Below are 27,987 nucleotides of genomic sequence, written 5' to 3'. Positions count from 1 at the left end.
CCTAATATTCAGTCTAAATCTCCCCTGGTACACCTTGAGACCATTTCCTCTTTTTTCTATCACTTGCTCCTTAGGAGCAGAGCCCAGCCCCTCCTGGCTCCATCCTCCTCTCAGGCAGTTGGAGGGAGCGATCAGGTCCCCCCTGAACCTTCTCTTCTCCACACTGAACCCCCCAGGTCCCTCAGCCCTTCCCCATCACACTTGTGCTCCAGGCCCTGCACCAGCTCCACTGCCCTTCTCTGGCCCCGCTCCAGCACCTCAATGTCTCTCTTGTAGTGAGGGGCCCAGAGCTGAACACAGGATTCGAGGTGCGGCCTCACCAGTGCCCAGCACAGCGGCACAATCACTGCCTTTGCCCTGCTGCCACACTGGTGCTGATACAGGCCAGGATGCTCTTGGCCTTCTTGCCCACCTGGGCACTAGCTGCTCATGTTCAGTGGCTGTTAACCAACACCCCCAGCAGCAATGCTGAGAGCATCCTGCACAATCTCATCCCAAATCCTGGAATGGTTTCTCCCTTTTTTCGTTCCTTGACCCATCTTCACGCTATGGAGCAGTTTAAAACCCCAGAGACTTGAACATGCCAATTTGTTTTCCATTACTTCACTCAAATTCTTGCTTGTTTGCACATTACACATTCCACTGCACAAAGAACTACCCTGGCACAAATTCCTGTGTGTCTGCAGGCTCTACCACCAGCTGCTACACATCTACACATCCAAAGCACATATCAGGGCAATAAACAAAACGTTTGCTAAGTCTCTGGTCATATCAAAGTCTCTTTAATACTCAGGCTGTTTATTTTCCTTCAAGTCCATTCCCACAAACAATGAAATAAAAGCCATGACGTGCATCTAATAGTATTTTGTTGTGGGTAGACAATGTTCAAAAGGAAAAACCTTGATAAATGCCTGCACATAGATATTAAGCTTGCTCTGAACAGAAAAGATTAAGTATTATTTATTATACTTTATTTTTCTCTTCAGGCAGAGAGAGGAACTTTTAACCTAAAGTGAAATAGTTACTTAGAAATCAATCTATTTTACTCAGCAAGGGAAATCTGCTCAGGAAAACAGTATTTCCAAAAGCTGAGCTACATTTCTTCCATCATTAAACATAACTACCTACTTTAATACTATTGAAGTATTTAAAACTCAGTTATCACTAATGTGAAAGGAGAGAGAAATAAAACAACGCATAACAAACAGCTCAAGACCAGTACATAAAATAATACAGCACTTTACCAGTCTTCAGATTGCAGATTTCTGCCCTGTCCTTGTAAAGCTCTGGTTTAGTCTTCATGAAGTAAATCTGTGTTTCTAGACCATATTCTGAATCAGTTTATCAAAAACAAACAGGGAAAGCTCTCCTCCTCCTCTCACAGCATTTGCTCCACAGAACCAAGCCACTTGACACGGGCTCCTCCTTTTTCCAGACACTGCCCCTCTACAGTTACATGAGCGGCAGATACTGGAACAAAGATGCTGTTTGTTAACGAGAAGTGTCATGCAGGCCCCGTGCTGGTGTCCTCCACCACAGCCCACAGCCCTGCATTCCAGCTAAGAATAAACAAGATGACTTGAACAAACAGCCTCAGAGGACACGGCTCCTGTGACACATCACTGTTATGCTCTGGGGTAAGAATTCGGACTGGGATTTACCCAAGCGCTTCATGAAAAGCACCCTATTCAAAGGACTTCCCAAAAATGGGGCTTGAAGTACCCTGTTTCTGGTAACTACTTAATAAACCATGGAATTAAGTAGCTAAAAAAATACACTTTAAATCTCTGTAACTGTTTGGCATTCTCTGCAACTGTGCAGCATTCTCTGCTTACAGGATGAAGATTTTACATGTTTTCTGTTTAAAACTCCCTTATTATTCAGGGTATCATGGAGACCTGAAATATTTGGGACGTCAGGAGTTGAAAAGAACATTTTTGTTGATGAAAGTATAAAGAAAATCAAGATTTAATATTGGCAGAATTCATCTGCATCCTGAAAAAATAAACCTCCATGCCCAATATTCAAGGACATACACATCAGGCCATTCTCCTGCACAGATTTTAGTCCTTACACATGATCTCTTAAGTAAAATATCAGCTCCTATGTGATGCTTACAGCCAAAAGCCAGCCAATTCCATTTCTTAACCTAAGCAAATCAGAGCACTCATGCTACCAGAGTAGCATTGGGAGCCTTGTGTGGGCTTCCAGGTCTTTCTTTCCAGCTCTGTTTTACCAACAGAAAGCCCATCAGTGGGACTGCTCAGCCTGGGGAAGAAAAGGCTCAGGGGGGTCTTATCATTGTATATAAATACCTGAACAGAGGGTGTGAAGAGGATGGAGCCAGGCTCTTCCCAGTGGTACCCAGTGACAGGACCAGAGGCCATGAGCACGAACTCAAACTCTGGAGGTTCCCTCTGAACATCATGAAACACTTTGCTACTGTGAGTGTGACCAAGCACTGGCACAGGTCACCCAGGGAGGTTTGTGGAGTCTCCGTCCTTGGAGACACTCAAAAGCTGTGTGGACATGGTCCAGGGCAACTGGCTGTAGGTGACCCTGTTTGAGCAGTGGAGTTGGACCAAATGATTATGATAGGTCCCTGCTGACCTCATTCTGTGGTTTCCTTGCATCCTGAAAAGCATTAGAATGCCAGGAACAGGAGATCTGATCAAGTGCGTTGGACTATTCTTTTTCTCCCCCCAGGGAATGGAAAAAGAAATTCTTTCAATTGTTTTAATGTTCCTCCTCACACTGCCTGGCAGAGTCCTGAGCCTGGAAACTGGCAGCAGCTCCTTGGTCATTACCACTAACTAGCGACCATGGAGCCTACCCAACCCCAAGTGTCAGTAGTTTGGTCTATGGCTTCACTATGAGTTTGCACTGAGCTACTGTGATATCCACCACCAGACATGTTTACTTCAGAAGAGGCATTTTCTTACTGCCAACATCCATACGCACACAGCAGGAATCTTCCTGCTACACAAAAGTCATCTTCCATTTTTCTCATGATGGAATTACTGAACTGGTTTTGTAAATCCAACTACTGGCTGTGTCCTTACCTGAAAGCGTATCTGTGGGGAAGACAAAAAGATCTCACACACAATGACAGCATGAGCACTCGTTCCAGGTTAACTCTCTCAAGAGATACCTTCAGCACCTAAAAACAACTCGCTCTTTAACATCACTGGTACTCTTTCATCACATATACCATGCACATTCAGCAATAACTAAGAGATACATTACACTGATATTTTTCTTCCATCTTTCAGGTTTAGCATATCTACTTCTGTGAGTGTTTTCAAGTAAAGCCTTACAGACAGATAATGCAAGATTTTGGCTTGGAAATTATCTATTCAGAAGCAGGAAAAAAAAACTAAAGACGCAGAAAAACTATTCATGAAAATCATTATGTTCCACTACGCTTTGCACCAAAAAACCCAAACATTCCAACAGCAACACACACATTCTTTCTCTCCTTAACAATAAGCATTTCTTCTGAGTAGTGCGTCAGAAGAGTGGCATCTAACTACCCAGTTGTAGTTTTACTACATGAGGAGTAACAGGTGGAAGATATGAAAGTAAGGATTTAACTTTCCTGAAGAAACACAACTGACTTCTCATCTCAATGGAAATCAAGTTTCACTACAGCAGAACACTTGCATTCTGCAGCATCCCCTGTGAGATACTGCACAGTCACCAGTGGAAATGGGTCACTTTGGAAATCAGTAGAATTAACTCCTACTACAAACTATCTCCAAGCAATTTTCAACTGATCCCCAAAGGACTCAAAGCAAGAGCAAGGAAACCAAGGCAGCCCTGCTAAGCAATATTCCATAGAGGAAGCCTGTGTCAAAATATGAAATTAGAGTTTAGGAGTCCAATATATACTGCAAAGAATTTAAATCAACTACTCTTACGATCCTGCTTTTAAGCAGCAACTGAGTAAAGGACTTAGAAGAACTCTGCTAATATTCATCAGTTATTGCAATCTGTCTATGACTATTTTTAACAACACAGCCTTGCTAATATATATTAGTTAACAGAGCACTGAAAGAACTCAGAATAAACCAGCAATAAACCAGAAAAAGAATGCTATCTAATAAAACACAACTTGGCCTTTTACTTAGTCTTCATTTGCAATTATTTTTATATGCATTTCACATAAATAAGTACACCTTAAAACTTAATCATCTCATCAGCTATGCCTACAACAGAGCCAGCTGGAAGCTGCAGTCTGAACACTCATGTCATCACCTCACTATTAAGCCTTATGAATGTTACCACAAGGGTTACACAGTGGAGTGACAAGAACTGGCAGGGTTCTACTGTAATTCCATTTTACAAAGTGGTGTGTGTGCAGTCCTGAGCCAAAAGATAATTAATTTGCTGAAGGTTAACATAATCAGTTGCAAAGCCAGTAGAAACTGTAATTGCTAATCTGTGACAAGCTACAGTGAAAGGAGTAAACCCGATTTTGAACAATGCTCCTTTCTTTAAAGGAAAAGAGGAAAACAAACCTAGCACAAGCCACCCTCCTGCCCAGGACTCTGTCAACACCAGCTGAAACATTTATGACAGCTCCTAATAGACTTCACAAATGTAAAGACTTGGGCTGGGTATAATTTGGGGCTTGCAAGTAGTAAAGACTGGTCTGACTTGTGCAACAAGTGCCTCATGTCTTATGGCTAAGCTTAAGTCACCCTTTGTTCTCCTCCTTCCCAAGAGTGTAGTTGGTATCTGGCCTTTTCGACAGTCTATTCCTATTTTTCTCTTTCCTCACTGCTGTCAAAGGGCAGCCTTATGACCATTCCAAGCTGTCAGTCACCTATACATTCTGTCTTTAAGGAGATGGAAAGGCTCTGCTGATTGAAGTCAAGTCAGCCCCACAAACAGCTGCCCAGGGGGTACATGGAACAGATTTACATTCTCCCTGTTCAGTGACATAGAGCAAGCCTTGTTTCTGCAACACATCATAACCCAGCAGCAAAGAAATAACAAAGATAGAGCCTTCATGGAAAAACACAGGAGGTTTTCTGCTATATGGAAAACATTTTACAGTCTTCCAAATACTAAATTTCCTGGAACTCATACTGTGGCTAGACCTGATCCCGCTGTAGCACGTAATCTGTTTCATCTATAGCCCATAAGCACTACTCCCACACTCCCCTTGAAATCCATGACCTTTCCCAGTACTAGTCCTAGCTTTTACAATTAATGACTTAATCAAATATGCTGCAAATCAGCTGCTGTGTTACATGTGACAATCAGACACTTGACAGAAACAGCATTGGCAGATTTTACCCTCAACCTAATGCAAGTCAAGTCATCCTTTCCACACTAGCGCCTTCTCAGGTATTCATAAACAAATTTAGCTGAAAATGCCTCTTTTTCTTTGATCCCTTGTACTTTAGAAGTGTATTACATCTGCAGTCCCTAGAGGCTTTTGAAAACAGAAATATCTCTTCTCTACTCATACTTCTTTTAGCCGTGACAGGCCACTAAACATACAAGCAGAGAGATCTTTCAGCAAGACCAAACAGAAGAGTTCTCTGCACTAAATTTCCTCTTAGTTTTCCCAATGCTATACATCAGGATGACATATAAAAATCATTTCTTTTCCCAGCAACATAAATCAAAAACATTTAAAAACATATCTGAAATTTTGACATCATTTCAGATATAATTTCACATTTCCTCTATTGTAGACCTTTACTAGCAGTAGACTGTTAATGCTTCCACAGCACTAAGATTTGCAGTATCAATTTAAACACTAAAATGGTTCTAATATTTCAGATTCTGACACAAGGCAGAACATTTCACAGCAAGAGTTATGCTTCCCACATCAACAGACTTAAATAGAAGTAGTCAGATGCCACATGGCACTAATTGCGTTAAGTCTGGCAATTAATCATTTTTATCTCAGCATTAGTCAAAGTTAATGGAGCAAACAATCATTACATTTTAAAATGCAGTGCTAATGATGTGAAGTTTCTTCCCAGCTTAAAGCATCACCAAAACACTCATGCATCCTCTGAAAGGAGTTTTTGAAAGGGGCTCTTCACTTTAGAGTAAGCTGTTTCATTTCTTCTCCAGGGACAGAGAAGTTGAAGTTCTCTGCTTGCAGAAGTCACACCTATATTTGTATCATTTCACTGGCTAGAATAGAAAGGTTTGTTCCTCTACACAAACAACCTTTGAATACTGATGTACACACAGTCCAACTCATCATTTAATTACACAGCCAATTTAACTGATTAAAACAGGAAGAAAAGAAGGGCTTGGTTTTGTAGTAGGTGTTATTCTGTCACTTAATAAGACTATAAAGTTCCAAGCCAGCTCAGAAAAACACCAGCACTGACTCACATGGCAGGAGTAAAACTCTAACAGCATCATGGGGAAGAAGAAGAAACTCCCCTGGACCTGCCCAGCGACCACAAGTATTACTTAATGGCTGACCCTACGTTCTTGCTCAAACAGGTTGCACCTGAACCCTTGTTGCTGCACCTCAAAGGAAGAGCAGTTACTGACAGCACCAGCTTTTACTCATGAGCTGCACATACATTACCAGTCTGATTCTTCTGCCTTCTCTTGGAAGAGACATTATGAGGCACCCAGGGATGACTCCATCCACAAAAGCATGAGAAAACCAGCCTTCAGACACTGCCCACACTTCAACTTCAGTCTCAAGATGCTCTACCTGTCTGGGCATAGCCTCTGATGCAGGAGGGAGGCCTCAGCAGTTATGTGGATGTTTTATGCTCAGTTTCATCCCGATACACGACAGGAAAATAAAATCTTAAGTACTGCAGTTCTGTCAGGATAAAAAAGCATTTCTTGCTTTATTCCAGCAAAAGTTATACAAGTTATTATAGGCTCCTGGACAAGCTGTTGTGATCCAGTGCATATCTGAGGTGCCCCTCCACCTATCACGGTGATACACTGAAGGAACCCTCAGGAATCACACAGTACTAGCTACAGAGGAGCTGCAAGGTCCTTATATTAAGATTATAATTAAAGCTGAACATGTAAATGTTTCCACAAAAAAGATACTGAGTTACACACTACAGCTCTCCTCACCCTTGCTGAACAGCTTTCTTTAGTGTCTCTGTCCCTGAACTATACATCTTTGAGCAGATAAACTCTTTAACTGCAGTAATAGCCTAAATACAAACAGGATTCTCTAAGCAAATCCTATGAGAAGTCTGAATGGCACCAAGAAGCTCCTGTGACACTCTTGGTGACTATATGGTAAGTTTGAGTAAGTCCACAAGAAGAAATCAAGGGAGATTTTGGTACCTGCCTGCTTATAGCATCAGTCATGTCTTCACAGCACAAAGGAGAGTTGCTTTGGAAGATCTCCCTAATCAGCTACTTAAAGTATCTGTCAGTCACCATTAAAAACTAAAATTAAATTTGGGAGAGGAAAAGGAAAAAAGAGACTGAAATCCCCTCTAAACGTTTGAAATTATCTTAATACAAGCACTATACTGATGGGATGTTGTATTTATGAAGCGGTTATAGGAAGGGCTGGAGGAACAAGAGCCAGTCAAATGAAAGATAAACAAGTTCGTTGAGGGAAGAAAATGCTGCTATCAGTTTCTTCATCCTTGCTCCAAGAAAAGGAAGTCAGTGACAGACAAGGGGGTTCTGTTGTTTTCAGTTTCACTGCCTGAGGACTAGTAAACAGGACAAAGTAAACAGCCCCAGCATTTCCCATTCCAAACAGGAATTAGGGCCTCGCTGCCCTGTGCCATTCAGGTCCCAGCCTCAAGCTGAAGGAACATGCAGCAGAGGCTGCAATAAAGCCCAATGGCATACCCACCAAATGGAACTTGGGGTGCATTTGTGCTGGCATTCAATACCAGTACAAATCCGTCTGCACCAGTGAAAACATTTCTTAACATAAAGGATGCTGGGCTGCTTCAACAAGGGCGTCACCAGCAGAGATAAAGATGTCATTGGCCCACACCGGCAGCACTTGTCAGGCCACACCTGCAATACTGTGTTCAGCTTTGGTACCTGCTCTACAGAAAAGCTGTGGATGGGCTGGAGAGTGTCCAGAGAAGGGCCACAGAGATGATCCAAGGGAAGCCACGTGAGGAAAGGCTGACAGAGCTGGGTTTGTTCAGCCTGGAGAAAGGATGGCTCCGGAGAGCCCTTATCACCATGTTCCAGTATTGAAAGGGTGGCTACAAAGAACATGGAGACTCCTTTTTACAAGGAGTCATGGGGGTGATGGGCACAAGTTATTTTGGGGAGAATCTGGCTGGACACAAAAGGAAATCTTTTCATACTGAGAACAATCAGCACAGGCCACACTGAGATCCCATTATCACTGAGAGGCAAGGACCAAGCTGCAGTTACACAGGACCACAAAGCAAAAATAAAAGGCATTGTTTGACTATTTGGTTTTGAAGGGTAACACAGGTTAATACGAACAGAATTCTCCAGAGGTTTGTGATCTTACTTGAAGGAGGTGTATGTGAGATGTACCACTGGGTTCATTCTTTGGATACCCTGAAAGTGTTTTACAAATAAAACAATTATTACTTTATTCTACTGTTGCACAAAACCAAGTACTTTAGTAATCAATGCATCAACAGATAACGTTAATACTTTTTACTAATTTAGAGTAGGATTACAGTGAGATGCCTTAATGACACTCACAGAACTACCATCAAGTTTTCAATCCTACCTCTCTCAAAAACAGAAGTTTATTTCAGTACTGATGAAATATGAAGAGGTTCGAGTACTCACTGCAACGGCCTTAGGAAGGTTTTGTTACAAGACAAACACAAAGTTAATTCTAGTCCAGGCCTTGTGCACAGGCATCAAGCAAAAACCCATTTATTTGTTAATGCTGAAGTCAATGATGCACTAAACCTACCGATGAAGATCCAGCCTTTTACCACACTATAGTGTTATAAAAAATCTCTCCAAAAACCTAAATGCACAACCCCAAAAAACCTGACCATTTGTCACAGACTCTCATATCTCGTGAGAACATGCCCCAAAATGGCTAAAAAGTGGTTCTGAACTCAGTACACAGAAGAAAGTCTACTTCATCTACCCTGAACACTGATGCAATACTTCAGCAACACCTATTTCAAGTTACAAGGATTAGATCTAGAATAATACACAAACAAAGCCTTTTATGGATGTCAGTCCCACTCAACCACCTGTTTCACTCCAAACAGATCCCTTTCCAGTCTCTGAAAACCCTTTACAGAATCCAAATCCACAATAGGAGTGAAGACTTGGTTGAGCCCATAGGGCTGCATCTGGGAAAACAAGCTTCCACAACCCAGTGAAAGCAGAGGAACTGCAGAACCCTCCCAAAGCGCAGGCACAAGCTGTCCTCTCCAGCAGGGAGCATGGGAACAGCACGTCTGTACTTGGGGAAGCACAAGTTGAGATTTAAACACAGATGTGTCCACTGTCTGCTCTGTGTGTGTACAAAAGCAATAAGGATATTCAGCACTTTGGGAGCGTTCAAGTTCTCCTTTGTGCAGCCTGGACAGATCTGGAGCAACAGGGCTGACTGGTTACCCAGACATCAACAAACATGAGAACTGAACCCTTCACAAGAAGATAGCTTTGAGCTCGAACTACAACCAGCAGATAGAAAACTTACTGAACAAAGCACTTAGTACACATAGATCACCTTTAAATCCTCTCTGACTGTAGCCACAGCGGTCAGACAAGGAACCCTCCCATGAGGTGTAAAAATCATTCTAAAAAATCAGCTTCACAACCCAAAATTTAAACCCAAAATAACTTGGGAGGGAAAAATCCTATCTTGGTTATGATCTTGGTTCCCTCTTACCTTACCACTGAAGACATTTCTTCAGTATACATTAAAATCCCAGCTTACAGTTCTGATGCTACTATAAACAAAACCAAAGGATCAGCTTGAAACAGGGAACTCTAATGCAGTAAAGCAAGGCATTACCTCTGCAAAAGTATTCCCAAAAGGTCTAGCAATACGATGGGAAATGAAAAGGCTGTTGCTCTAGTTAGGGCGTTTCGAAAGGATTAAGAGTTATCACTCCAGTGGCTTCAAACTTGATGATAATCCAACAGTGTTTCACCACCTCTTCCCTCTTTAGCAGAAGTACAGTTGTCCTCTGACACCACGTAAGTCTGAATGTGAGCGAAAATTACCAAATGCTTCTGCTGGTTTAGAATATTTTCTGAAATGAGTTAACAGCAAACTTTTTGTCATGCAAGCAAGTTCTCAAAGAACTTACAAACAATTCAGCCTACCTTAAAGCTGCACTTAGCCTCGAAGTTCTGCTGTTTTTCTCCTTCCTTACCTCACTTTCTTCCTTGGCACATTAAAACACAAGGGTGTCACTACTGAGCGCTATAAAATTACTCACACATACTCTTTATTTGCCAACACCTGCTGTTTTGGAAGAGAACATGAAACCTAAAAGTTGACAACAGAGACCAACAGTTCACATTATTGTTATAGTGTGTGCAATGAAAATGTAGAAAAACAAGAGCATTAGAGGGTACTTTGTACCTGAGGTACAATAGGTGCTTAATCCCAGGGTGGCATTCAAGCCATCTCAGATGTGGTGTTGACAGGTTTCTATGACAAATGAGTCAGATGCACTTCCTGGGGGAAGTTCTCTCCCTGATTAAAACACTGTCACAAACAGCCACTATTCATCAGGGGCTACTGAGCTGACATGGTGTTTCACTGAATCACAGGCTCCAACACAAAACTAAGCCACATTTTTCTTCACATAAAGGGATAGATCTTCGAGGAGTTTAAGTGAAGGCACAGGACAAACACATGGATCTGCACCCCAACTATCAGGTTTTACTAAATCAAAACTCTTTGGTGGGAATGTAATGAAAGGCTACTATGATTCTGAGTGCTCCATGTCTATTCAGATGCTGAGGATACAATTGAAGGCTGCAGCACACAGAGCTACAAAAGCCAGAGCTTCAGGGCCAATGGAAATACAGCCTGCTCACTGCAACTTGTACCTTGACACACGACACGCTGTCAGACCAATGATCTGTTTAATGCTTTCTGGCAATATAACCCTTTCCAAGACTAGAAAAACAGAAGAATGACAACTGACATGAAGTCATACCTAATGAAAGGGGAAGGGACTCTTCATTAGGGACTGTAGTGACAGGACAAGGGGTAACGGGTTCAAACTTAAACAGGGGAAGTTTAGATTGGATAGAAGGAGAAAATTCTTTCATGTTAGGGTGGTGAGGCACTGGAATGGGTTGCCCAGGGAGGTTGTGAATGCTCCATCCCTGGCAGTGTTCAAGACCAGGTTGGACGAGGCCTTGGGTGATATGGTTTAGTGTGAGATGTCCCTGCCCACGGCAGGGGGGCTGGAACTTGATGATCTTAAGGTCCTTTCCAACGCTAACTCTTCTATGATTCTATGAAAAGGACACGTGCAAACAGTATGAAAAAAGGATACAGAAACCCACAGGGTGGGAGTGAATGGTGATGTTTTCTTTGGAGAATGGCATTTTAATAGGATAATGTACAAAACAGAATATAATTAGCTGACAAGTTAATGCATCTTCATCAGTAAGGGGTAAGGGACTTAAAGTCAACAGAAATGGATTTTACAAGATACCTTCCATCATAAGTATTTTAATATCCAAAACTACAAATAACAACCCAAAAAGGAAATGAAATACATGAAAATAAGTTATTGAGCTGCTCAAAGTTTTTACTGTGGTGTTCTACAACTACCCCATCAGATTTGAGTATCAACTTCCCCACTGCCTTGCCTCTGTTTTCATCCTTCCCACCTGTACGTTAGATCAGCAGCATTTTGTATTTCTCTGCACACACACACAGTGCTGAAATGAACACAAGACTAAATAAATCTAAAACCTACAGAAAAATTCATGGAAATTTCCTTCCTGGGAATACAGAGGCAAAAAACTGCACAGGCTGAGGATGGAGAAGAAATAGGGCACACAAGGCTGTGCCAAAAGCTAGTGTAAAGGGGCCCACTGAACCGTAAGTAACTTTCTGAATGACAAAAAAACACCACCATATATACACAGAGAAAAATACAGCTGTTCGCCAAAGCCCACACAACTGAGACCTGTGGAAAAACACTTGCCAGCATGAAAGGGATACAAATAAGGTGACTCTGAGTTGGTTCCACCTTTTAGGCAGCTCAATTTAATTAACAGATACTATACAAATAGGGAGCTCCCACATCTATAAGCTGCTGTGCTGGTCTGACTGCCGGATACAATCTGCATCACCACTTCAGGGCAGGCAAGGAGAACTTTGGATTCTTGGACCTCAGAAGCAGCTCTTTCTCAGTGAAACTGGTATATCACTGCTACTCCCATACCAGGAGTTCCCATATGATGTATTCATCATTAGCTGTCAGAATTTTAAGTTCAAGCTTGTATGTTCATATAAATGGAATACCAAACACAGCCTTTCTCATGGGACTAAAGGATTTAGACCAAGTTTTAATTGGAAAACTTTTCAGATTTGTCTTGGAATGAAGAATGGTTTGGAAACAAACTCAGCTGCAGTTGTTTTAATTGTGGAAGAAAAAAACCCATTCAAAATAATAAAAGAGAACTGGAAGACTTTCCATGTTACAGCAATTTTGTAACATCTTTGTATTAAATGATCCTCAAACCTGAAGCTGATTTATAACTTTTCTTGCCCATTTTTAATTGGAAAAAACTGGTTTCCCACTAATAAGGAATCTATGAACTTAACTGATGAAAGCTGTGTGACAGATAAAAGGCAGGCAAAACTAAGCTGGCAAGGGGCAGTTCATACACAATACTGCAGAAAAGTTGCTTTAAATTATAAAGGAATCAGAAATTGCCAAGAAAGGCAGTCAGTCAAACAAAGCCCAAACCAAATCACTATTAAACAACAATTCCACAGAAGCAAGAATGTTTTAAGATACGGCAAATAATGTTGTACCCTTCTTGTCCATCTGCACATCCCCCCAAAAAAAACACCTCACACTGAAGTGTATTCCCATTAATCCTAATTCAGTTCTATCTCCTACTAGCTTCCCATATCATGCCGTTTCTGTGGCTACTGTGCAAGAGGGATAATTCGTTGAGTTTTCCTAATGGCAGCAATGACTTCAGGAGTTCTAACACCAGCTAAAATTACTTAAAAGAAATCTGCTGCCGTACCAATAGACACTGTTTCAAAACCAGTTAGTACAGATTGGCGGTTGGAAGTGTTAAGAAGGGGTTTTTGGACATGGACAGATAAAATCCAGCAGTGCATTAAGAGAGCAGAAAGAGAACTGTAGGAGGACTTTATTCAGACATCCCATCCTGGATTTACAGCACCTGCTGAACAAGACATTGCTCTGCTGCAAGCTGCTGCTCTGGGCTGTGCAGTAAACAGGATCATGCCAGTTGCACCACCATCCACAACAAGAAAAACAGAACTGATCACCTGGCTTGTGCCTCCATCACCTGCAATTTAAGGGAACTTGGACTGGAAAGAACTCACACAACACCATACATGCAATGTGTAAGTGTGCCAGCACCTCTGGTGTAGCTGTAGTGGGTTGTGCTGGGTGGTTGCCAGACACCTCCCGAGCCACTCTCACTCTCTCTACTCAACAGGGCAAGGGGAGAAAGTAAGATGAGATGGGTTGAGCTAGACAGGGAAATCACTTACCAACCACCCTCATGAGCAAACCAGACTTGGCTCAGGGAAGTTAACTGAGAAGCAATGCCTCCTTCCCAGGCTCAGCTTCACTCCTTCGGTCCCAATTCTTCCATTTCCTCCCCACTCCGAGCGGCACAGGGGAATGGGGAATGCGGGTTTTGGTCCGCCTGTAACACTTTGTCTTTGCTGCTCCTTCGTCCTCACGCTCCCGCATGGGGTCCCTCCCACAGGATACAGTCCATCACAAACTGTTCCAGTGCCAGTCCTTCCCATGAGCTGTTGTTCCTGCCAGAAAACCTGTTCCTGTGTGGGCTCCTCTCCAGAAGCCACAGCTCCTGCCAGGAGCAGATATCCACAAGCTGCAGCTTCCTTCAGAGCACATCCTCCTGCTCCAGCATGGGGTCCACCCCAGGCTGCAGGTGGATATCTGCTACAGCATGGTCCTCCACAGGTTGCAGGTAGATATCTGGGTAACTCTCCCATGAAACTGGCACTTAATCTTGAGAGACAAAGTGCAGAGAGACACAAGTTGTGTCTGTCTTCAGTACATGAATGCATAATCCCTTGATCCTCTTTCTGCCCCTGAAATATCAATCGTACTAGAACTTCCACTTAGTCCTAAAAAAGCTCATGAAGATATTCTGTCCAATGTCAAGATCATAAATCTGGGGTAAAAGACTACTGATGTTCCATGCAATTCTATAAATAGCACTGTAGTTTAGATTGGAAGAGCAAATCTCCAGATCATCTCTATTTACTGTTCTTCAGTTTGTGCTGGGAAGCAACATGGAAGCATGCAAAACTGGATTCTTTCCATGTTCAGCTATCTGCGAGCACACTCCTAAGTTATGTCCTGCCCAAAGAATAAGGCTGAGGTTTGATCTAGCCTGGAAAAACAACTTGCTGAAACACAGAGGGATGCTGGACCCTCAGTTTTCCACTCTGGATCTGTCACTACAGTGCCATGCTACTTGCTAACACAGAGAGAGTCTGGAAGCTGCTGTTAAATACACAGCACGGGCTGAGCACAACCAGTCATCCTTTGATTTGCCTGAGCATATTTGCTCATTTGTCCCTTCAGAGCCCATGTGCACTATTTATAGAAAGGCTTTACATTCTTATTAGTTACCAGACAATGATTTTTAATGCATGTTCCATCATTACAAATCCTCTTTCTGTGAAGCTTTCTACATTATGTAAACCAGGCAATTATCACTGCACGGTTTAGAAGGTCATTCCAACGCCTATAAAATAAATAGCAATGGGAACTGGAGTCTCTGTAGCTTTTTTGCTTTGCAGCTATAGATTCAGCAAGCATTCATGCCATGTAGTTTAGAACCTAACAAGGGTACTAATTCATAGCACAGAATTGACAGAAACATTTTTATTGATCTTGTATCTTTGTTATGTTCAACCCACACTCCACACAGCATGCTGAGTGATGAGACACGGTGGCTCCAGGACTCAGTGCAGCTGCAGCACAGAGGAGAGGTTTTTCAACCCATGTTAAAGTCTTTTCAATGTACAGCTGTCATCAGAAAAAGGAAAGGATTAGTCAGGTTTCTTTTCTTTTCAGAAGGAGAAAAATGAGGACACAGCAACGGTGCAGCCATTTATCCATCACCCAGCAAAGTGCAATGCCTGACATCAGCAGTATAGCACACACAAGGGAGCCCTGGAAGCATCTCAAAATGATCCAACACTTGAAAATGATGAAGAATTGTTCCACTAATAAAAATATTTCTCTATGAAAGATCACAGCGTATTCATCTTACCAAAGGCCCTTCATTAGTATAAACAGTATTTCCTTTTATGTCAGAAAGAGGAAGTCTCAGATTAAGGCAACTTCTCACATTCCTGTGGAGACCCAGGAACTGTACTATAACTGTGTCCTCCAGACTACTATTTCCCACTCAAAAAAGATACACTTCTAACGGTGACAGAATCAGTGAACCAGAATCATTAAAAACACAGATTAAAAAATCTGAAGAATATATTTCTAAAAACAAGCCTGAAACTTAGCCTTAACCTCTGGAAAATAGTGACAAAAGGGAGATAAAGCAGCATGGAAAAGAGTGCCCTAGCACGTACTGTAGATGCAGACATGGGGAAACTTGCCTGTTCACATTCAGGTTCTCCCTCCTCCCCTCAATGCTTACATATTAATCTTGCCTGGCCCTTTATGTAAATCTCAAAAGAAAAATGTGTCTCATCTAAAATCAAGGGGAAAAAAACATCTTCCCCTTCAATTTCCAAGGAAAAACATATGCCAGTCAGCTTTGTGCAGTGTAATGAACCCATAGCTTATAGGCCTCTGCCACTTCATTTTGGAGAAGACAGAAAGATTGTATTTTGAACACTCCACATTCAGAGATAACCACTGCCTGCACTGATGCAAATACAGGAACGCACAGACATCACTAATACCTCTATTACTGAATGCCAAAAAACGCTTAACTTTTATATTCTGAAATATAAACCTATTTTTAAATGAAGCATTAAAACAAAAGGAAATCAAGAGATTTCCTATGATTCCAGCCAGATGTCATTAATATCTGCATTATACTGTCACATGCAGTAAAGACTACAAAAAAAAACAACCCACAACGCACCCCCAAAAACCCACACCAGGGAAGGGAGGGAGAAGTATCAAGCACTCCACACAGCTTTCACTGCCCAAGGACAAGTGGTTTCAACCTCTTGCATCGAGATTGTACCTGGCTTAAAAGCTACAACCCCCCCCCCCCCCCAAGGTCTTCAGAACACCCCGAGACTAAAGGCACAATTAAATCCCGTATGACTCTCAAATAACTCTTGTAGATTTACTGCTCAGACTGCAAACTCCACATTAAGTATGCACTCTAGCTACTTCCAAGTGGCAGCAGGAAAACACCTGCAATCCAGCAGCGGTTCTGCAGTGGTATCTGCCAAACAAGAGCATCAGAAGTCTACAAGCTGAATATCAATGAGCTTCTCCATATGGACAGAAGCTGCTCACAAGAACTGCGGTCAGTGAGCCTGGATTGTTTACAGCAGAGCCCAGGTGTGCACACAGAGCCCTGATAGCTGGCAGGTTCCAAGATTTATATCACACTCATCATCACAGTGGCCTGCAGTGAAGAGTTAAGTGACCATAAAATCTGACTCAGGTGTCTCCTTCTGGAAAGGAGGGAGTGCAATCCAGTGTCTTCATGGCTGTTTTATTTATATTGCCAGGTAATAATGATGCAGACAGTAACAGCAGGAAAAACAAACCTACATCACCCAGGACATGATGCAGATGCTAGCAGGGTTAGTTCCTTGAGGAAATCATTCCCACCAAGGACCTGCCCCTCCAGGTACAGCTAGAAAATGCTTCGTTAGCTGCTTTATTAGCAGAGACAGCAGCAATCTTGGGCATCTGTGTACTTATTTTCTCATTTCCACCAAGAATTTAATTAACTGGCATTAATTAAGTTTTCTGTTTGATCTGGAAAGTCAGTTCAAATCAACATTTTTTATGGAGAGTTTAATACGAATGCTGACAGACAATTCCTTTTAGAAGATGTAGCAATAGGACAAGGGGAAGTGGGTTTACTTAACCAGGGGAAGTTTAGGTTAGATATAAGGAAGAAGTTCTTTACTGTTAGGGTGGTGAGGCACTGGAATGGGTTGCCCAGGGAAGCTGTGAATGGTCCATCCCTGGCAGTGTTCAAAGCCAGGCTGGACAGAGCCTTGGGTGACATAGTCTAGGGCGAGGTGTCCCTGTCAATGGCAGGGGGTTGGAACTGGATGATCTTAAGGTCCTTTCCAACCCGATCCATTCTGTGATTCTACGATGCTTGGGCTTGCAGCAAGAAGGACAGAACAAGGGAACCTACTCCACTGAGAAACCAAGATTTTTATTTGCTGTTAGACATGTTCAGCTAAGAAAAGAAATGGCTATGTTATCCAATTTGAGATGTGTGGGTGTTTTGCAGCTACACCAAAAGATCTAAAAGCTCACCAGGACATAAAATACTACAGACAGGCCAGGTAAGATGTCCAGGAAATGTGTGAATTGTCAATGTACACCAAAACACCATTCGTCCACCCAACTGCTATAGTTCTCTGTTGTAGAACATGTCCAGCTGAGCCCCTGTCACTTTGAAATATTTGCTACATCTTAAGCTATTAAAAATAGGCAAATTTATTACCTATCTCTGCACTGTTGCTTGTTCTTATCCACTGCAATTTAACAAATGAAACTGTCACCTTCTTAAGCTGTAAATGTATCAAATAAATTCTGTGCAAACTTCACAACCAATAAACACGGGTGCTAGCATTCATATTTACCATTACAGTCCAAATTTCATAAGCATGAGGATAAAATACTGGAAATCCAACAATTTTAGGAAGAAAAAAAAAGACTAAATGAAAGAAAAAAAAAAAGATTAAATGAAGGCAAAAAAAAAGATTAAATGAAGGAAAAAAAAAGGATTAAATGAAGGCAAAAAAATGAAAGAAGTTGTACACCCCTGAAAACAGCACATGCACAACTGTCATGATCTCACCAAAATCAAGGTCAGAAAAATATGTTCACCTGAACTATGAAAATGCAAGACAGAGAATGAGGGTTGCTCTTCTGGATCCTTCAGGCAGAGCTTCCCAGCCTGTTCACACATCTCCAAATCCAAAACTAAAGTGTCTGGGCATTTATTCACATCACACTAAAAGCACAAGAGCAGCTACATAAGGAAAGGTACAAGACATGGGAGCCTTTTGCCATTTTCACATGCAGGCTCAAGGTCCTGTGTCTATTCCAAACACACTGGAGAAGTGCCTTGGGCAGAACAGAATCCTTGTCTGGGCTGCAGTATCACTGAAACCAGAAACCCACATCCATTCCCCTTACCAGCTCAAAACCGTGTAACCCATTAACCTTCTGAAACTTTAAGCAAACACTTGAATGAATCCCTGACTCCCCACACACAGCTGTGCTCTTGCTTTCCAGAAAGCCAATAAAGCCACCTTGGTTTCAGTTGGTCTTTCCATCCAGCTGGCAGGTTCCCCCTGCTGCAGTAAGCCCACAAGGGTGAGTGAGCCCATGCAAGTCTTGCAGCTCCAGGCCAGCAACAGTCCCAAGGGACACACAAACCAAATCCAGAGGGATTTAACAGCATGCATCTGCATACTTCAACAGGTAAAAATTAAACCGATCCTAAACACCACAAGTCTTACAAACAGGTTTAATACAAGGCTTTGGCTCTCTTGTTTCTCCTTAGCTGGTAGCTAGGAGCAAACCCATGAATTTGAGTTGCACAAAGCTCTGAAGGCCACACGGGGCATCCCACTGCCTGCAAGACTGAGAACCACAAGATACAGGCTGATTCTACAGGGACTGCGGCGACAGAACAAGAGGTAATGGGTTTAAACTAAAACGGGAAGTTTTTTACTGCAAGGATGGTGAGGCACTGGCACAGGTTGCCCAAAGAAGTGCTAAATGCTCCACCCCTGGCAGCATTCAAGGCCAGGCTGCACAAAGTCTTGGGTGACATGGCCTAGTGTGAGGCATCTCTACCCATGGCAGGGGGCTGGAACGAAGATGACCTTAGGGTCTTTTGCAACCCAAACCATTCTACAATTCTATTCTATGATTCTACATCCTATTACTATAAGAGGATAAACAGCAAATTGCAGCCATATATCAGTCTTTTTAGCTTGCATATTGCTTGCTTCCATTTTTTTTTTTACTACTTTGTGTCAATAAAAATTATACAGAGCTACACTTCTACTGGAGATTTTTAACCCTAGATGAAGAGAGGCTTGTTTAGACTCTTGCAGTATCAGTGAAACCAGTCCAGGCTTTGCAGCTCACTATTGCTTTACTTTTGACCGCCCTTGAATGGATTGAAATTAACTGCAGCAGTCAGCAATTCCAGCAAGTGAACCCAGAGAAAAGTAGAGCCAAAACACCAGAAAACCCCCAACCTATCCACAACTCATTTCCAGTACTTTAAATGTGTCATTTTACCTACAGAACAAGAATTGTGAACTCGGTAGCTACATACAAATACACACACATCCCTAAGGAAACAAGAGGAATGTTCCTTGGAGCTTTGGAACCACCACAACACACACACACACACACACACACACACACACACACACACACACAGAACAAGTCAGTTCAGCTTCATGGATGCCAGCACAGCTGTGCCAATTTCTAACAAACTGAATTTTAGTCCCATCTAGCAGAAACATCACTGGGAGCCTGTTGTGGTTTTCCCCATTATGTTACTGCACTGTTCCATTCTTTTTCAAACCTACATTTTTATGGGAATATTTTATGTTACGTTACCGTATTTCACATACCTACAAATAAGAAACCTAAAGTTGTATCTCAGGATTATTGAGAATATTACAATTGACAGTTCACAGGTTTAGGGTCCCACCCCCAAAAAATACCCCTAACACATTCTGGAATAACAAATCACGGTATGAAGCTGGAGATAAGTTGTCTTTGCTGTGTTTTTCTTCCTGTAAATCAGCTCATTTCAGCTGACCAACATTACTGCACACAGAAAGAACAGCTGGTACTTCATTTTTCTGTAGCTCTTCCGTAGGTAAATCAAATTCAAGCTGTCTGTATTCATTCTGCTAAGCCATAGACCAATTCCCACGATACAACACCTAAGTACTTTGTTAAATGATAATGCTACCTACCTAATAACCAAAGACCAAATAAACAGACACTGAAGTCAGCTACGTATGGCTGAGCAGCACTGTGACCTTTCCTAATCACTGCATCTGGCATCACACAAGGAGAAGCATGAAGTATTAAAAAAAAAAAAAATAAAAAATGCTTTAAAACAAACTAAAAGGGCAATGAATTGTCAGGATAAGAAATGCAATAGAAAAGCCATAATGTACATGTATCCCATGAAAGTTATTATTATTCAAAGTGAGAGACAGTGAATGCCAGCCACAGAAATAGAGTGTTTTAGTGAAAAATCCTCTAGATGAGTGAGTCACTGTGTGTCCAGTTGTCCAGCGATCCAACTGTATCATTACTTGCTTGCGTTTGTATCACCATCAGATAGAAGCCTTCATATTCTTGAAGTAGCAAGCCTGCATTTTACACCAGCATGGGCCAGTATCACGAGCGAAGGCTTCCATGTATCTACTCACATCCCACTGCTGGTTGCTCATCAGAGCTGGCATGTGCATTTGTGAACCTGCATCAGCAACTGTATTAGTTAAACTGATCAAAAGTAGCTCAACAAGAAAGAAAAAAAACCTGGTTTAATTGGGATCAGCTTCCCAGTTCAAATCACTGTATGGCTGCACTGCGATTGTGGAGCTCTATAGGGATTTGAATCAGGATGAGGATACAAAGTGAGCGGCAGAAGCAGGGCAGGAGTGAATCTTTGAGACAAGTCACTTCTGCTCCATTAATAATCTGTGAAACCGCATCCAACAGGCCTAACTAATACAGAAATAATGGTATCAGTAGAGCCTGTTGAAATACACTTAAATTTGGTCACACTGGTGAATAATGAAGTGAAGCCATGTATATGTACTGATGAGCTGCAGAATACAGTAAGTTATCTTGACTGCCAGGGGCAGAATTCCATATTTAATGACACACAAGAAAATATATTTAACTCCCTGCTGTCAGAGTTCATCCACATTCTGGCCTTATCTTCCCCACTGCCCACTTAACCTCTGAAACCCAGCATAATTCAAGACGTGTAGACATGTCTAGAAAACCTTTACTTCTACCCAGCATTTCTAAGTTAAAATACCCAATCTGGATTATGGTGGTATTCCTTCAACAACAAAATGCCGGTGGCTACCCAACTTTCACTCATATTCATGTGAGCTGTAGTAACACTGGTTGTAGGGTTGAACTGCTATAGTCAACAGTCTGTCTTCAAGCAAGATGTCACACTGTATTATCATAATCTCACCTATCTTTTAAATATAGTAACATTCGACATCAGCCTTTCTAGGTACGCTTGAATGAGAAGACTTATTTTCTACCTCTATCTAGATACAGTCCAAGGAAGCTGAAGTTTTTCTTAGGGTTCTTTCAATTTAAAATACCATTAAATAATGTTTTTGTCAATCAGAAGACACCACAGGGTAGGAGAGGTGATTGTATTTGAAAGACAAGATTTGAGGAAAGCTCTGTGTATAATGAAATCACACGAACATGAAGATACACATTGGGCTATGATAGATACAAGCCTGCAAAACTGGGCCAACCTTAGCACAAATGAGATGATGGTCAATGATGGTCAAGAACTTGTCCCAGAAATTCCTCAAGAACTTCCCAAGCTTTAGGCTGCATGCTCCATTAAATCAGTTTGTGGAACCCGACTTGAAAGCAAACTGCAATGACATACAGCTCTGGTCTTACAAGAGTCCAGGGGAAAATAAATAAATAAATAAATAAATAAATCAAGAAGTCCTAAGAGCTTGATTTTAAATAGACATTTCCTACACAGTGTTCAGCGTAAGTAAAAGTGGGGCAATTCTAAAGGAGTGAAACAAATTCCTATAAGCAGAAACTGAAAAGTGAAACAATAAAAATTAGAAAGAGGAAAAAATGGGTCTCACATATATAAAACAAAAGTCACTTCAGAATAAAATGCTAAATTAAAAAATTATAACCTAAGAAATAGAAAGGAAAAGGCACGTAATTAAAAAAGAAATTAAAGAAGAAATTCAGGTAAGCCTGAAACCTCCCAGAAGAAGAAAAATTCTCAGATAACAAATAGAAAAATCAAAAGACTGTGAAAGGAATTTCCACTGTTTCAACCAGTTGCCTTGAGGGAATGCATTTGATTGTATCTTTCCTATCACCAAAGGTAATGAGCAAATACCATGACTAGTTGATGTCAGACCTTTACTTTATTTTCTCTGTCTTGCAATGAATCAACTTAGTCCATTCCAAAAGAAATAAACCAAAACCAGAAAGCAGATTTCTTGCCAAGTCTAAGTCTAAAGTATAAGGTTCTACCATGGTACCATCTGCAAGCGAACCCAAGTGTGAGCTATTACTGGCACACTTAAACATGATTATCCTTATCTGGCCCAACATTTACATACCTCATAGGCCCACATTTCCAGAATGAAAGTTATATTTGAAACTGAGAAATCCATAAGTGTTGTCTGAAAGCTCAAAGGCTGTGATAAGATATAGCACCTAAAGAAATACAGGGGATCCCTGATGAGCGTTATCGTTGGCTTACGACCCAAATACTGCAGTGACCAAAAACATGTCTCCTCTTGCAATCCCTAAAAAATTCAAACCAAAGTTTTCTCCCAGATTTCTCTCTCACACTAAAATACTGCATGGCTTTTTAATTCAATAATTTTAATTTAGTTGTCCCATCTGCTATAAGTATTTTAATACAACATCTCCTTTTATATCCTAACATCAAGGTGATAGTGCCAACTAAGTTCTGCTGTGGCCATCTGTAAAAGGAAAGAGGGAGGAAACATGAATATTTCTTTCTTATTTTCAAGAACTTGGATTTCAAGCAGGATTTTAGTGATGGAAAAAAAAGAAAATAATTAATAAATTTGTACTCTACATGGATTTCTCTAGAAGCAATATTTGAATTATTTTTCTTGACATTCAGAAAGATTTCAGATCTTGTGGAATGCTTAGTTTGGAATTAGAATGCTTACCAAGAGAATTATACTGGCATGATTTAAGGCTTCATCCAAAGACGGACTTTCCATTTTATAAATTAAGAAATACAAGTCCTATGAAATCAAATAACAGCATCCTCTTCAAAATGTCTTTACAACTTCATGTTCACCTTCAAACGTACAGAGCAAGTGTTACCCCTTTAACAATAAATGGATGAGAGACACTTTTTTCCTTTACCTGACATTACCTACATGTGATAAGGGTGTGGGTTTTCCCAACACCAAAAACCGCAAGAAGCAAACAAAAAGCTCTACACACTCAGCTTACCTGCAACTGGGAGACTATGGAACACAATTACAAAGTGGATTTTTTTCATTGCATGTATCACTAAGCGAGAACCTACTGAAGGGTTTTCTGGTGTCAGCTTCAATACTCAAAGACTGCACACAAAACCATAACCACAGAACTCGGGTAGCAAGGTGGGTAGTCATATTCACACTGCCTAACTGTTTTGCAGAATTTACTCTTCTATTTGTAAACCAACTCTTGTGCTACAGAAAAAGAAATTTAATTTAATAGTGGCATGGGCCACAATGAAAAACTCTGGCATGCAAAACACCAATCAAGACTCGGCAACTATCCCATTAAATCCACATCCCAGCCCACAAAGTGTTAGTAACGGCTTCCTTTGAAATAACACTCTGCAAGAATTTCTTCTGTAGGGACTTTCTTTACAGTAGCTATGCTTAAGACAGACCTTATAGCAAGCTTCTGCTGTGGAACCATGGGTGCAAAAAGACACTCCTGGCTAGCAACGACGTTTCTAGGTCCCAGCCTGAAAGCAGATGCTGGGAGAATCAAGGCTGGAGGAATCCTTTCCCCCACAACCTTGTGTACTACTTACAGAAACAGTTATACAGTTGGGACATTCATTTAACCTTAAAAAATAAGTTTTAAACTAGGTACAAGACATGAAATATGCAGCTGATACATGAGCCTTGGGCAACATGGTCTAGTGTGAGGTATCCCTGCCCATGGCAGGGGGTTGGAACTGGATGATCTTAAGGTGCTTTCCAACCTAAACTATTCTGTGATGCTGTGATTATACTACTTTGCAACAGTTGTCTCCCAAGTGCAAGTTAGGTTCCTACTGAAGGCTGTGCTCTTCCTCCACTCCCCATGTGCAAGGACCCTTCTGCAAGTGTCTCTGCTGTTATCTTCAGTTTCATGAGTTCCTATTTTCCATGACAAGAGATTTCACAGACACTTCTCACCTGTGTTGAAAACAATGAACTTCAGCCTTCCACGCAATAAATTAGATTCTAATGATGAACACTCTTTTCGAAGGGGGTAAGAGGATGCACCCCAGGAGTTGGATTAAAAACCTTTTCCATCTCCCAACATTAATTTGAAATCACATTTGTAAACACTTCACACATCATCCCTCGTGTCTCAGTGAATTCACCTCATATTCACACCGGGCTTCCTAGCAACTCCTCCTTACTAATACATTTTTCCATTTACTGAAAACAATAACAAGAATGAGTCATTCCTGCAGAATATAGCCCTTCACATACACCAGATGCAGCTAAAGCCTACTCAGATCGCTGTATTTATCACACAAGTCTGTCAGCATTTTGCATCTTTTGTCAGTGTTTTTGTCAGGATGTTGGAATTATTTTCTTTTTAATGTTAAGATCTTAATATTGCTTGTCAAAATGTACTACCAAGTTCTGTTAAAGCTAACATCTAAATAGTTCAGTTACTAGCAGCTTGAGAATACCACCCAGTGACCCAGAATTACTGTCTTTTAACAAGGGAGTAAAACAAACGGAGAGAAAAAAGCTCACAGCTTTAGAACTGAGAAAATCAGCATTTCCTTATGTTCTTCAAGGCTTCCCCTTCCAATTCCAATGACTCTGTTTCAGTAAACAGTTTGTTGTTGTCGTTTCTTGGTGTTCTCTCTTTAAACCAGTTCTTACACTACTTCTATAAACATCAAGCCTGACTAGCTTGCTATGTGCACCACAGGCAAGGAGAGCTCCTATCCCCTCCGTTCTCCTCCAATACAGTGGAGTGTAAGTACACAAACCAAAAATGAGCAGAGAACCAGAGCAATTCACTCTGATGAAATTATACAGCTGTTGGGTGGGATGTTCAACCAATCACTGCAAAAACCAAAGGAGTAGTTATGAAGTTTGGCTTCACGAAATGCCTTTTTGCTTTCCAGAGTAAGAGGATAACAGCAGAGCCCAATTCTACCTTTACTCATTTTGTTTTCTTACAGAGGTGTTCCATGAAATAACTCCTTAGAATTACAGCACCCTGATGTTATTAGATGAGTGATTTCAAATAAAAGGCACTTGCCTATAGCCACACATTACGTGTAAGGGCAGAACATAACAATGACAGTAACAGGCAGACACAAAAGCTGTAGATCCTAAATTATTCATGATCTATTCAATACAAAAATCAAGTGGTCCTGGACAATTAATTCTAGTAAGAAAGGAATGACATTTTTCAGTCATCTCTACAAATTATTTACTTTTTCTACAAAGCATATATTCAGCAGTTGCAAAGAATTAAGATAAAGTAAAGATAAGCCGTGTTTCATCAGTTCCTAGTAATTATGCCAATACCACAAAGGGCGGCTCTCCTTCAGCAAAGCAAAACTAACAAGCATTCAACGCACTGAGGAAAACAAGAAATGCATTTAACATCAATTCATTTCAAACAAGAATTGAGCATTTCAAGTCATGTTTTGTACACTTGCAAGAGCCATTTAGGATTTTGAAGTTAGTTGTAATCTAGAAATAATCTAATTGTAAAACCTAAGCAGCAGTGCAGCTGTGGACTTTCAGTCTCTCTCATTTCCATAAGCACTAAGGCAGCCTATTTTTGCTCTTATTCTCATTTAGAGCATTAAGACTCTAAAAAAACACCATTCTTATGGGATTACACAGAATGCAGTTGCTATTTTCACAGCCCGAGCTATCCGGGCAAGAAAAACGTTTTTACCACAGAGAAATAAGGAAAAGATCTTTACACCACAAGCAGCAGTTACAAATCCTGACATTTATCATGCTGAAGATGGAGTTTATGTCATCAGGATTCGCTTTGAGAAAGCTGCAGTTGAAAAACAATAATCATTAGGTTTAATATAGTTCAAAGCCAAATGATGGCAGCTGTACATGCCACAAAAAAATATTTGTAAGTTTCAAGCACACACTTAATTTAACTACAACCAAACTCCAAGATATTTCTGATTTACAGCAAATGACTCGAAACACCGACTACATCCCGGTGCTGCTCTTACCTCTCTTAGCAGCATCTGTTCTCCGTCTTGCTGGTGACACCAGATCCTTTACAATCTGTAGCACTTGAATCATTGCTCACTAGCAAGATCAACAAGATTAGATGCTCCTCTAAAATTCCAACAGGTTTCATTACTACATGTGATATGGCTGTCTTCAGGATGCTCAAGCAAAACTGATGCAGGAACAACTCACCTATCTTCACAGAAAGATTTCTGCCTGATGACTGTACAGGCTGGGGTGATGGATTTAAAGTGACTTCAGCAGGAGACAAAAAAACTGCAAGCAGTCCTAAATGTATTTCTACAGAGCATTTTAAAATTACTGCAGAGAATGCATACCAATTCCTCTAAATAAAGTTTACAGGAAACATTCACACCACAAAGTAACTACAGAAAACACCACTCAAAATTAACGTGGATAGATGCAATGTACGCCTCTCAGCTCAGCAGCCGTGTCTGCATCCTCTAAAAGTCTGTCTCAAGTCCTGAAATTCCACGGAATGCTTTAAGAAGAGCTATCAGTGCAGTGTAGAGCCAGCATCAGACCTGCTCACAGAATTAAAGTTAAATCTAAACTCCATCAGGCACAAGGAAACACCTGAGAAAGAGTCATTCAGCTCCTTTTCCCTCCCCTTGAATGCACATCTCTGACACCCTCCTATGTGAACAGAATTCTTGCACACCGGGAGGCACACTGGAAATCCTGTGGTGTTCTTCTCTCTCCCACCAGCAGAGGCCCAGAGAACTATTTCAGCTAAATTGCTATCACTGCTTCTGTCAGGTAATTTTAAGCAGACAAATTGCAGTACGTGCCCCACACCATTTTTAACACCATCTGGAAAACATACAAAGGCACTTCAGAAGTGCCTTCTGTCACAGCCTCTACGGAGCTAACAAACAAAAACCTAGAGAAATCGTGCTTTATAGGCTTAAGTTAAATAACCGTCAGCCCTGAAGAGGCTCTGTGAACACTTCAGACCAAATTCTGTCACAGCCTTGCGAGGCCTTACCCACACAAAGACAGTGATTTAGGAAGCCAACTACCATAACATTGAAACAAACCACAGGCCACCGTCAAGGCACAGCAGGACATATTCTCTGGCCTTTAGACCTTCTGTTCCCGTTGCTTAAGTTTTATATGGTAGGGAGAAGAGGTCATCTCTTCCCATTTCTAGCTGCTGATCACAAGCTTTTCAGATTTTACATTTATCCACATGCAAGTCAGTCTCTTGAAAGACAAAGAGCACAAGCACCACAAACTCTATTTTGTCAGTCTCATTTACAACCTGCCCATTAATCCATCACTGTCAGAAGAACTAACCAGCCCAAAGTACTTGGTTTGGCAAAACAAAGACAAGTTAAAAATCATTCTCTCTGAAC

The 27,987-nt window shown here is 41.2% G+C and overlaps 1 protein-coding gene across 3 annotated transcripts in view; it reads right to left on the bottom strand.

Annotated features, from left to right (window-relative positions):
* USP6NL (USP6 N-terminal like) overlaps positions 1 to 27,987 on the bottom strand; it is a 117,463-nt gene that overhangs the window by 71,205 nt on the left and 18,271 nt on the right. Inside the window, exon 1 of one of the 3 annotated variants that reach the window (XM_057403765.1) lies at positions 26,608 to 27,189. The exons of 1 other annotated variant lie outside the window; for it this stretch is intronic. In XM_057403765.1, the coding sequence (XP_057259748.1) occupies positions 26,608 to 26,680 (73 nt within the window). In that variant the 5' untranslated portion in view covers positions 26,681 to 27,189. Of the gene's footprint in view, positions 1 to 1,244; positions 1,349 to 26,607; positions 27,190 to 27,987 lie in introns of those variants that run through there. One more of the 3 variants, XM_057403768.1, reaches the window with a different exon arrangement.

Source organism: Pezoporus wallicus, unplaced genomic scaffold, assembly GCF_028554395.1.
Source record: "Pezoporus wallicus isolate ANWC-B61680 ecotype Strahan unplaced genomic scaffold, APGP_CSIRO_Pwel_v1 contig_6978, whole genome shotgun sequence".
NCBI classification, from domain to species: Eukaryota; Metazoa; Chordata; class Aves; order Psittaciformes; family Psittacidae; genus Pezoporus; species Pezoporus wallicus.
This window is presented reverse-complemented; position numbering and strand designations above follow the sequence as displayed.